The 11,929-nt window shown below is 38.5% G+C and overlaps 1 protein-coding gene across 1 annotated transcript; it reads right to left on the bottom strand.

Moving 5' to 3' along the window:
- Window positions 1–671: 671 nt before the first annotated feature.
- On the bottom strand, window positions 672–11,356 carry LOC115829686 (B-cadherin). Its single transcript, XM_030793856.1, has 16 exons — window positions 11,306–11,356; window positions 10,976–11,090; window positions 8,502–8,743; window positions 7,367–7,504; window positions 7,125–7,280; window positions 6,354–6,498; window positions 6,007–6,179; window positions 5,796–5,924; window positions 5,526–5,711; window positions 5,185–5,429; window positions 3,415–3,557; window positions 3,089–3,313; window positions 2,765–2,983; window positions 2,461–2,591; window positions 1,113–1,256; window positions 672–982 (listed from the first exon to the last, which is right to left on the bottom strand). The coding sequence occupies exons 1-16, from the start codon at window positions 11,354–11,356 to the stop codon at window positions 776–778; spliced, it is 2,649 nt and encodes an 882-aa protein (XP_030649716.1). The 3' UTR covers window positions 672–775.
- Between the last annotated feature and the right edge of the window lie 573 nt (window positions 11,357–11,929).

Raw genomic sequence — 11,929 nt, forward strand, 5'->3', positions numbered from 1 at the left:
ATGGGAACATATCTACCAAAATATAAAAAGGGAAACTCATGACAAACAGTTTCAGTGCAGTTTAAACCAGCTGCAACACTACACCCAAAATATTTTCTAACCAGCTCAACTCAATATCTTGAGTCTATTTACTGTGCTTTGTACAGCTCCACACTGACTATTCACACAAATTTGTTAAAAAGGACTACAGAAAATACTGTTAGAATCTTGGTAATAGATGATGACTCAAATGTTTCACAAACAGGGTAAAATGAACAAAACTTCAGGATCCTGAAAAAGGGTTCATTTATTCAACAAATCATCAGAACACTCATTCACAACAGCCCACCTCTGATGAGCAAGAGGACCATTTCAAGTTATTTATTTAAATATATGCTCATTATAAAAAAAATACATTGTGTGTGAATCATAACAAAAAAGCCGGTAACTAAGAAGTTCATATTATTTAGGCATTTATTGGTCTTATTTAATGACTCAGTGTTGACTCGGTGCCTCTAAAAGTTCACCAATATTTGGCTGTAAGCAATGGTCAAAGTAAAAAAAAAAAAAAAAAAGTATCAAAGTTGTCAAAGTGAATATCAAAATGTCAATTCTTGTGAGAACACGCATTAAATGTACAGCACTTTCCACATATAATCTGACACCGTAAAAAGACTAGTGAAACAGAGAGAAACAGGGTCTATATTTACACAATTCAAAAGTTTCAAACCCGTTCACGTGCCTCACGTGAATGTTGTGAACTCTCAGACTGACGATCAGTAAAGCATGAAAGCTGTCAGTCCTCTCTTCCTCCATACATATCTGCCAGTTTCTTGAAGCGTGGGCCCCACTCATTAAGGTTGTCATAATCCTGGTCCCCTCCTGAGCTGGAGGAGTTGAGGGAGCTGAGGGAACCTGCCTCCGAGCCTCCACCCTCGTAATCAAACACCAACAGTGAATCGTAAGGTGGAGCAGTAGGGTCATTGTCGGCGGCCTTCAGATTCTGGGAAAAGGAAATTATGACCAGTGTTAATGCGCTTCCTTTAAAGTTCGTTCACTCATTTGGTACAAAGAAAAAAAATCCTAACCCATAATCTTCATCACGATACTTAGATACACCCAGGTCTACTCACATCATCAATGAAGTTGCCTATGTCGTCTGGGTTAGCTGGTCGTGGACGGTACTGGGGTGCGGCCATGAAGGTAGGAGCAACGTCATTGCGGAACACGTCGGGTCGGTTATCAAGGCCTCTGTGCAGCACGCTCAAGTCATAGTCCTGTTCGGTGGAATGCAGGTGTTTCAGAAGAGTGCTACTTTATGTTTTGTTTTAGATATTTTGGGTTAATAGTCATTTGACAACAGGCAGTTGTGTTACGACAGTTTTAAATCAACAGGTAGTGTTGAAGTTTCACTCCATAAAACAGTACTGATATTAGAATGAGCTCAGTGTACTTGAGACAACTATTTTTTTAACTGAATTTTACACTTGAATTTTATCCATCGATTCAGAAACCTCCTGTTTCTCAAGAAATCCTTCACAGGCTCTGAGTGAAGTAAGACATTAAAAAAAAAAAAAAAAAAAAAAAACCCAAAACAAAAAACCCCCATAAACAGCCATGTTAATGAAATTCGTCATTTGAGACTTTACATTCTATTTTTAAAGTTAACAGAGTTGGTACAGCCATTGAAGTGTCTCATCTGTTACAGAGCATTAAATTGCTCATGTTGTTCACCTCAGAATCAAATCACTGTCAGAGTATTAGAAAATGATGACGGTGACGTAAGTAATATGAATATCATTCATTGGTTTAAAAAGGGACAGGCTGCTAATTCCAAATAAATTACCACAAGATATACTGCCAATAACATCTACTGTACTTTTTGGAATTTCTTACTCATGAAAGAGTGCCTTCTGGTCATTTCAGTTTCTGACATAACTGATAAAAGATGATTGTGAATAATCTTACACTAGGTCAGATGTTTTGTGCTGTAGGCTGGGATTACCTTGCAAAAATGATTAGTTTCAGTGGTACAATGGAAACTGAATAAAAACAATAATGGATCAATGTGGGCATCATTCTGAACAGGGAAATGTTTTGTCTTGTGTTGCATGATTACTTTTTTAGAAAACCTTACTTTACATTCAGAGAAATGGCATGTTCTTGCAATTTTGGTAGTGACGTCATGCAACTCTGTTGTACAGCAAGCTAATTACTGTCGTCAAACTTAAAAAACTTGAGTTTTAAGGTTTTTTTTTTATTTAATTTTTTTTTTTTAACTCAGATGTCCAGCTTAATGTTTGAACACAGGACAAAAAAAAAAGGAGCCTAATACCTATATTTATCTAATATTTTAAATATCTACTACAATATCTAATTCAGTATGTACTTCTGCACTTTAAGACAAAGCCTTTTTGAGATGGGAGCCTTCAGTTTACATTCTTTTTCAGAGTAAAGAAAACAAAGATAGATGACACCAACCTGATCATCCTCTCCACCTCCTTCTTCATCATAGTAGTAAATATTGTCCCTCACATCATCCTCTGGAAGAAGGGGTTCCTTGTCCACAGTGCTTTTCCGCCTCATAAACATTAACAGCAGAAGAACTAGCACTGTGGGTCAGAACATAAAATGGCACAGAACAAAAGTTTTACCTGCACCCTTCAAGAATAACCTTTCAAATAGGATGACAATTTATACACCTCAACAAAGGCTGAGTGAACACTGATTTTCTTATGGAAAAACATTAATATCTGCATTGCAAAAAGGAAAACATCTCCCTTACAAAGTAGACCAAGGGCAGCTCCCAAAATTCCCCAAATTGCTGCTGGACTAAGATTTTTTGGATTCGTCAAGGAGCACTGAACTTCATTTCCTTGACAGTCACACACTTTGACTGTAACTGAACTGTCTTCAAATACACGCTGATTGTCAAAGACCCTTAGCACAACGTTATAAGAATCCGCCGCCAACCGTGTCTTAAGCGTCAGTATGATGCCAGTTTCTGAAAATAACATTGATAAAATTAGTCACACCCTGTATTAAATTGAAGAACACAGCACAACTGTTGTTCTCTCATTCGTTTTCCAAATGTCAGTTAGGTTCTTACTTGTGTCATTCATTCTGGCGGTCCAGTTGTTCCTGCTGTCTCCCTGGAGCTCCACATGGAAGGGAGCAGCAAACCCAGGCCCATCTTTATCTGTTACAGACAGCAGTATAGGGGCAGGATCCTTGTTACAGATTAAGAATGATCTTTCTACAATGGTGGGGGCATTATCATTCACGTCTTCCAAGTTTATTTCAAGGGTCCCTGTACCAGTGGCTGGAACATCCGCTGGGGAGAGAAGAAAAGATTATCTTGTATAAAACACTGATTTTACAAAAACCCATGCGAGTTAGGGGGGAAAAAAAAAGGTCTGATGCTAAATAAAATACCATCGTCACTGGCGAGAATGGTAGCTGTGTATTTCCCATCCTTGGCAAAGAGAGACTCTCTGTCCATTGGGCTCTTCACCTTGATCAGTCCAGTGTCTTTATTGACAGTAAGCCAGCCAGCAGGATCATGGCCAGTCTTATAGCTGAGTGGGAGACAGACAGTAAAATTAGTGCTTGGCTATGGGTAAATAAGTGACATCCAAAGTTTTTCATTACTATAACTCCCTTTAAAGCTTGTATTCTTTCAACACATTTAAGCACAGGTGGGTGATATAGTGATGTTATACCGTGACTGGTTTTAATTGTATCCGCGATATACTTTGAGGTACTGAGGGTATCGTGAGACAGGGCTGCTGTACATTGTATCACTAGGAGTGCAGCATTGATAGCCCTCACACACTGCTGCCAAACTTACTCACACCGTAACTCTTGTTGTTGCTCAGACTCCAGAGAACACTAACTCCTCCTGCCCCACACCAGTCAACCAACAGAATGATGCATTGTAGGTGGTACCTTTGAAACAGTGGTACTTGTTGGACATTTATTTGCCTTGCTTTTTTCCTCCTGTACATGCTAACCTTATTGTAAACTGAAAAGAGTGGAAGAACTGAGGAGCTGTTTAAAAAAAAAAAAAAAAAGGCTGCACTTCAGTAATGTGGAAGTGTTATGGATTTGCCACATCCAACATGAATCAATCCACTGTAATTTGCAAGCTCTGCAAAGATACTGTTCAAACAACAGCTGGCAACACGACCAATCATTTTAGCTACCTTAAATGGAAGCACCCCTAACTGCACACACGGAGAGCCTAACAATGCGTGCATCGCATATGAGAGCACATTATCCTCAGACATAGTCTCACCCAAACGGTCGGAGGCAACAAGAAGACCTCAACTAACACTTCTCACTGAAGCAATGAAAGAATCACTCCATATGATGACTCAAGTAAACTTTGGAAAAAGGTGACAGATTCAGAAAGTCTTCACCTAACTTAAGATATGGTCCCTTTTGAAAGAAATCACAACCCAGGGCTTCAGAAGACTGATATAAACTGATCCACGTTATGACACAACCAGCCGCAAATATTTTTCAAACACTGCCGTTCCATGTTTGTATGCCGAATTCTGGAAAAATATTGTGGGTAAAATTCAGAACATGAACTTCTTTGCTAAGATGAGCAAGTTATGGTAAAGTCATACATCAGATATCAGTTTGAGTCTACCATCTATTTAATTTAGGACTTGGCTGTACTAAATAGTAAATTATTAAAAAAACAAAAACAAATCATGGATCATGATACTGAATAAAATGATCATGATGCAATGATTTGGCTGAATCGCCCACCACTACATTTAAGACGTTTTCTACAGTACATATTTCAGGCTAGTAGGATAACACACTAAAATTCACTAAGAGAACACTAACATTAACTACCCCAGCACATTTTACAGATCTTATTTTGCCCTAATTCCTGGAACACTTAGTAAAACAACTATTCTTTAAAGGACATTTGTAGCAAGCGCAAAAAGCCTACAGTACACAAGCAGTAAATTAATATTGAAACTTTTGTTCCATGGCACATGTAGTTTCTGGTGGGAAAAAGCCCAAAACAAAAACTCACCACTTTTCTAACTTTGCTAAGATCAGGTTAAGCATGGCAATCTTAGTAATGGGCAGAACATAATGAAACCTCTCCGATCACAAATCCAACAGATTGTGATAAAAAAAACCTAAATATTATCATGGGAATGGATAATGTGAGCTACTTACGATACTTTCTGGTCCATGGCTGTGTCTGGATCAGTGGCTGCATAAAGAACCAAATCAGAACCAACAGCCAGGTCTTCAGGTTTGGTAATGATCATCTTCACTGGTTTAAAGACTGGAGCCTCATTGACATCAGTCACATCCACAGTGACAGTGGCAGTGGAGGTGGCCAGAGGGGAAGCAAAGGGAACATCGTTTTCCACAATCACCAACAGTGTGTATTTGCTGTTTTTCTCAAAGTCAAGGGGCTAAATGGACAACAGGAAACAAGAAATAAAATGAGTGAAATGCTCAGATCTTGATCAATTTAAATGGTACTCATTTGACACAGGTAAGTACAGTACCTTAGCAGTGGTAATGATGCCCTCCATCTTATTTGGTCCTGTAGTAATGTTGAAAGCTCCATTAGTGTCACCACTAATAATTTTGTACTTTGTCCAGAAGGCCGGTGTGTTTGGCTCATCCCCATCAGTGACTGGCATTTTCACAACCACATATCCCACTTCATTCTCTGGAACTGACACTGTGTACTAAAGAAAACAAGAGAAGAGCATTCAGATCACTCAAATGAAAAACAGAGACATGAAAAACAACATTAAGCATCACTATCTTACCGATGTCTGTTTAAACTGAGGTGCGTTGTCATTGCTGTCTGTTACAGTAATCACAGCTTTCCCAAGGACTGCAGCACCATCTCCTTTCATATCTGCTACTTGGATTTCCAGTGTGTATTTGCGATATTTCTGAAAGTTAAATGGGAAAAAAGATTAAATAATTCTCCTTCTGTTTATGACATTTCTACCTGTCACACATTTAAGAACTTACCTCTCTGTCCAGACCACTTAAACCCAGTCGAATACCTCCAGTCACAGGGTTGATGGCAAACATGTTGTCATGCGGCAGTTTAGGTTCCTGACTCACAATGGAGTATCTGAGATCAGAGTTGTCTGTTCCAGGCTGATCAGCATCAGTGGCTTCAACCTTCATAAACTCAAAACCTTTGAAGTGGGAAAAGTGAACAAGTTCATGAGTAAATCAAAATTTTATTTTTAGCCACTTCATTTTATGTTACTTCTATTATTCCCAGGGAATGAGTGGTAGACAATTTCACACGAACACACACAGAGTGAAATTCTGCTTAATAACATTCAGATGCCAGACTATTACCTTACCCAATTTTGCTGCTTCATCAATATTTCCAAGGAAAGGATTTTGTGTAAAGACAGGCTTATTATCATTCATATCAATTACATTGATAATGATATCCATGGGGTCCTCAACTATGATTCCACCAGCTCCCACAGCATGAGCTTGAAGCTAAAAAAAAAAAAAAAAAAAAAAAAGCTCAGTAATATTGGTTGTAATCCATGGCCATCTGTATACGGAATTTCAAATTTCCACTAATATTTTTGCAACTCGGAGATTAATAGTCCATGAATATTATCCTATTATATAATTTTAATCACAACCAAAGATGATATGTTTGTTTTAAATAAAAGTAGTGAGGTTCACAGCTTTTCTAGTTCAAATGTAATATTACAGTGAGGAACCACCTGAGGTAGAGGTATAGCATGAGTCTCCTATCAAAAGAATGCAGTCAGTGCTCATCAAATGAAATTAAACAATCCCATGTTTAAATCCAATTCTTCTATACTGATTGTAATGTCCAACAGGTTTTGAAAATGTTAAACTTCAGCATGAGAAAAAAGTTGCACTGGTGAAGTGCTGTCACCATCAGTGTATCTAGAAAAGCCACATGTTTATTTGAGAAGTTCCTAATGTGATTCCATATTGGTCATTGAAGGTACAGATGTGAATGATATGAACTCAAAGTCAAACATGCCAAGACACACTTTTGCCTGGTGTTTAGACATGATATGTACCAAACACAAAACACAGCTTTTAAGAGGGAAAAACAGAGGGAAAAAAAACAAACAACTTACGATATATTTGTCTTGTGCCTCTCTGTCTAATGGCTGAGTCACATGAAGCCAACCACTGTTTCTGTCCACAGTGAAAAGTCCCACAGGAGGCTGGTCTGCTCCTGGACCCGTGATGCTGTAGATAACGCTGATTTCTTTAGCATAGGTGGACTTGATCTAATTAACACAGAAAATAAAAGATTATGTTTAAATGATGCAAAAGCAGCAGTTTGTGTTATAACACACCTTAAACTATCCCTTACCTGTACCATCTGTTTGGGAAAAGGGCCTCTGTCATTCTCTGGGAAGTTGATGTCAGGAATGACCCACCTCCTTCTCCTTTTCAGACCCCCTGAAGACTTTGGAAATTCCAGAACTAGAGGAGCTGGGGTGAACTCAGGCTGTGAAACCCAAGGATAGAAAAGGTGATTATATGGAGATGTTGTAATGTTATACTTAACTGTCCATACATTATTTTTGAACTAGTGCATGAAATGTGAGGACCTGACAAATGTTGAAACATTTTGTTAATGAGGCATTATTGGTTTTATGTCCCCTGGGCAAGCCTTCGTAAAATCAACAATTCAATTAGAAATATTTATTACTGGCACTTATGGGCCCTGGCATTGCTCCTTGTCTTCATTCATCTTTTGTATTTACGCCAGTGTATCAAAATAACACCAGTTAAATGACACTTATCAGAAATACATGACTTGGAACTGTAAACTAAACAAATGGTTTTCCATGATTGTTATGTAGGGTTGATCTCTTAGATGCATGTCTGAGGTTTACTGATACATGCAACAGAATAAAGGAGTGTATGATCAATTCTAATAATGCTCAAGTGACTCTACCCACCGTAATGTCATCCTCACTGTAATCAGATCCAAACTATTTCACACATTTGTAAACTCATGATGCTATTATAACTTGCTTTCATCTGGACAATAATACCATTTTTCAATTTTAATTGCAGGCTTATTTTTTTCATACTTAGGCCCCTACTATCACAATGTTTCTTTGACTGTGAGGTGCATTTAATCGTCTCCATTCTTATTTTCTTTGGCAAGAACAGAAACCTTCTTGTTGTAACCATTCATCATAAAGCAGGACTGCAAACACTCATGGTTGTCTCCAAATATTTTGCATTCATATCTATATCCCATTCAATGGGTACTATAGTTAAAGTTGCAATTCTCCTAAAATGTCACGTCAAAGACTTTCCATCTACAAACAACCGGTGCATGCCTGAAGAATGGAAAATACTAATTATGGGGCTGAAAAGGTTTACAGCAGGCCAAAACCAGAATATTTTACTGACTGAACTTGACTGAAAACCAACAGTTTGTCCACAAGAGGACAGACTTGTTCAGCAATTCAGAGAGTCAGTACCTGTGCAGGCGTGGCCACCTTCGCTTCTTGGGCATGTTTATAGTCCTCTCTGGGTTCAAGCTCCAGTTTAACAGCTACTGTGTGTTTCTTGCTGTTGGAATCCCAAGCACTGATGGAAAACGTCTTGTGTCCCTCATGCAGGGATACTCGCCTCTTTACTTTCAGCGTCCCATCAGTGTCCACTTGAAAGCGTGTGTCTGCCGAGTCAAACAGTGTCCGTGTGCGTCCACTGCAGTCATTGAAAACCACTACCAAAAAAACATCAACGAATGTATAATTTGCATCATTTTTCAAGACTATTCAGATTCAGTAAGTGACCTGCATTGGGCAAGCAACTAGCAGTCGTTTGGAATCAATATATCAACTGACCAGAAAAGCCAGAGAGTTGTGCTATCAGTTAAAGGGATGGTCTTGTTGTTTAGACTACTACAATGAGAGGACAAATGAGAATTCAAATCTCTTAGAATCTGGATCCATAAGTGTTTACTATGTAATTTCTTGCCCTGAAAGATGGTGATCTAGGTGAAACATAAAAAAAAGAAGCAGAAAGACAAAGCGAAAGGACACCTCCTCCCTGTTACCTCATGGCAGCCTTCAGTATTTATGGATTTAATCTTTTTTTTTTTTAAAAAAAGGGTTTTTTAGTTTTTAAATATGTAGCTAGCCTTTATAATTTTCAGTAACATAGCCCAGGTCTCCAGAGGTTCAGATCCTCTGGAATGGAAAGAGAACACTCTGCTGGTGGTAAATGTACTCTGCTCCCTGTGATCCTTTTTCACTACAAAAGCAGCAGTCCCTGTAACAAATTCACCCCCCTCCTCCCACACCACACACACACTACATTTACAAAAGTACTAATGAAAGCATGAGGCTTTTAATAAAGCAAAAAGTTTTAGGAAATTAGGTTTAAAAAAAAAAAAAAAAAAGTTACTCAAATGAGTGATTTTACAGGCAGTGAGAATATTCCAAGTCAACTTTAAACACAACATGTGAAGAGACACTACTTTTTTTTTCCAATATCATGAGAGCTTTTCCCCATCAACCAGTGAAGAGCACATGGTTTTGTGTAAGGCACAACCTGTGGCCTTCATGATGCATGCGTGTGTGCCTTGTGGGCAGGGGTAATTAGGACAGCACTTAACAGAAAGATGTGGTAGATCTCATTTAAGTATCTTAATCTATATATGATACAGTTAGAAAAGTCTTTTTTTCTGCTTCTGTCTAAGTAGCCGAATTCTTCAAATTAATATAGTCAAACTTTCCCACCGAAAATCAGGCTTACAGAACAAAAAAAAGGTCTCTCAAACTGCAATTAGTATCACAGTTAAGTATTGTGATTAAGTCCTCCAGTAATCTACATTGTAAGAGTCACTGCTCATAGGTCAGTATAGACATATGTTGATGGCGAAAGTAAGGATGTGTAGTATACATAGAGTAATAAGTAATGCATCAACTGCGAGGCCCCCTCCCCCCCATTGGTGGGTAAATAAGTTACAGCAATCAGACTAAATACTTGAATAAACTAAATATTATATAATGATATCAGTGCCAATTTATGGAGTTACTGTGTATGGAAAAACAGCTTTAGAGATCCAAGTGTTGTAGATTAAAGGTGGTGTAAATCTGAAACCAAAAACCTCAAATCTGTGATCTCTCAGAGGTGGAAAGTACCATAATGACCTCACACTTTACTTGTGACTGCATGCCTGAATGTCAAGACCATTAGATTAGTTAAACTCATGTAAAAATGCCCAATGAAACTAACAGGCATGTTCTGAGCTGCTCATGGATTAATCACCCCTGAGCCCAGCAGACATTTATTAGACTGATTCTGAATTTCCACTGCATCCAAGAGGGGATCTAAAGCATTTTACAAAGACAAGACAGGGACTCTACTTGTTTGCTCTATAATGTTTAGTGTGGGTGGCGGTGGGTGAAAAACAATCTAGAACATTTCTGCAGACATTGAGACAGAAAGGAACCAGGAGACCCCTGTTCACTAAGCAGTCGCAGAGGACCTATACAAAACTATTTTAGAAACAAGACTCAAATTGAGCATCTTAAAATTGCAGAAATAATACAGCGCTTAAACCAAATATGACCAGTTAATGAAAGAACTTTAAAAAACAAACTGACACCTTGCCTCTTATCTACACTACGTATGTATGAGTGAACGAATGAATTTATTTAAGATTTCACGGATGGCAGGTAAATTACAGTTTGGAAAGAAAGAAAGAAAGACAAAATACAACAGAGAGCGTCTAAATTAAACCAAGCCCAAAACATCACTAAGTGTTAAGTGCCAATCGACAAGGGCAAGAAACAAGCCGTCAAAATGTAAGTGGTCCTGGAAAAGCACAGTGCTTACATTTAAAAGCATTAGCTACGGACTGACCCATCAAACACAGAGCAGCGTCAAGATTACGGATGGAGATTCAAAACCTTCGAAAATGTAACGTCGACATTAAAAATACACATACCATTCCCGAGTCTCCGGCCTCTATGAAGGTGCAAACTATCTACTCCGAAAATAAGTAAATCTGACTCAAATCCAGCTGAGCATGGTGACTCTTCCGTTAGTCCGGGTGAGAATGCCTTAGGAAACACACACACACAAATTACACACAAATTCCGTCTCCTCATATCACATTTAGCCTACTTACGAAACCACACACACACACACACACATATATATATATATATATATGAAGTGAAACTGCAAAAATGTTAAATACACATTGTAGTTTCTTAGTTTATATTTAACCGTCAAAGAAAATCTAATCGCAACTGATAATACTGAGCAAAGTTACCTGTATCAGCAAAAATATAATGCCCAGGAGTACAATCCGAACACTTTCCATCACAATTGTAGGAAAGAATGCAATTCTCTGCGTTCTCTTAAGCACGGCCAACAACTCTCTATTTTCAAAGCGACAGTAACAGCAGGTACTTTCGGAGAAGGTGACGTCAGCAGGTTGCCGCCCATCCGCTGTCCACCTCAACCCAACAACGAAGTTAATAGTCCGACTTGCAGTTGTTTGGGGGCCGGTGATGTCCGGTCTCCAAATATAGCCTACTCATTTGTCCTCTACCGTACCTAAAGAGAAGATTAACAAGGTGTCGTTTCAGGAACAAATCAGATTCAGATACATGAATATCCCTGGCAGTGAAATGTGGAAGCGTTAGATAAGTATGCATAATATAGATTGTGGCATTAAGCGTAAGCGGTGTGTACCATGTTCAATTCGATGGAATCGAGTCTTTTTAACCTCTAGCTAAAATTTACTAACCACTAAGCAAAATAAGTCATTCCAAATGCAATTTGCCATAGTTTATACGGATCGCAACGAAACCAGTACGCCTGTTTTGTCTGTCTGGCTTACTTAATTTGGATTCATTTCCCAGCACGAAAAACCCAGCAAATTTCGCAAAAC

This window comes from Chanos chanos, chromosome 2 (genome assembly GCF_902362185.1).
Source record: "Chanos chanos chromosome 2, fChaCha1.1, whole genome shotgun sequence".
Lineage (NCBI taxonomy): Eukaryota > Metazoa > Chordata > Actinopteri > Gonorynchiformes > Chanidae > Chanos > Chanos chanos.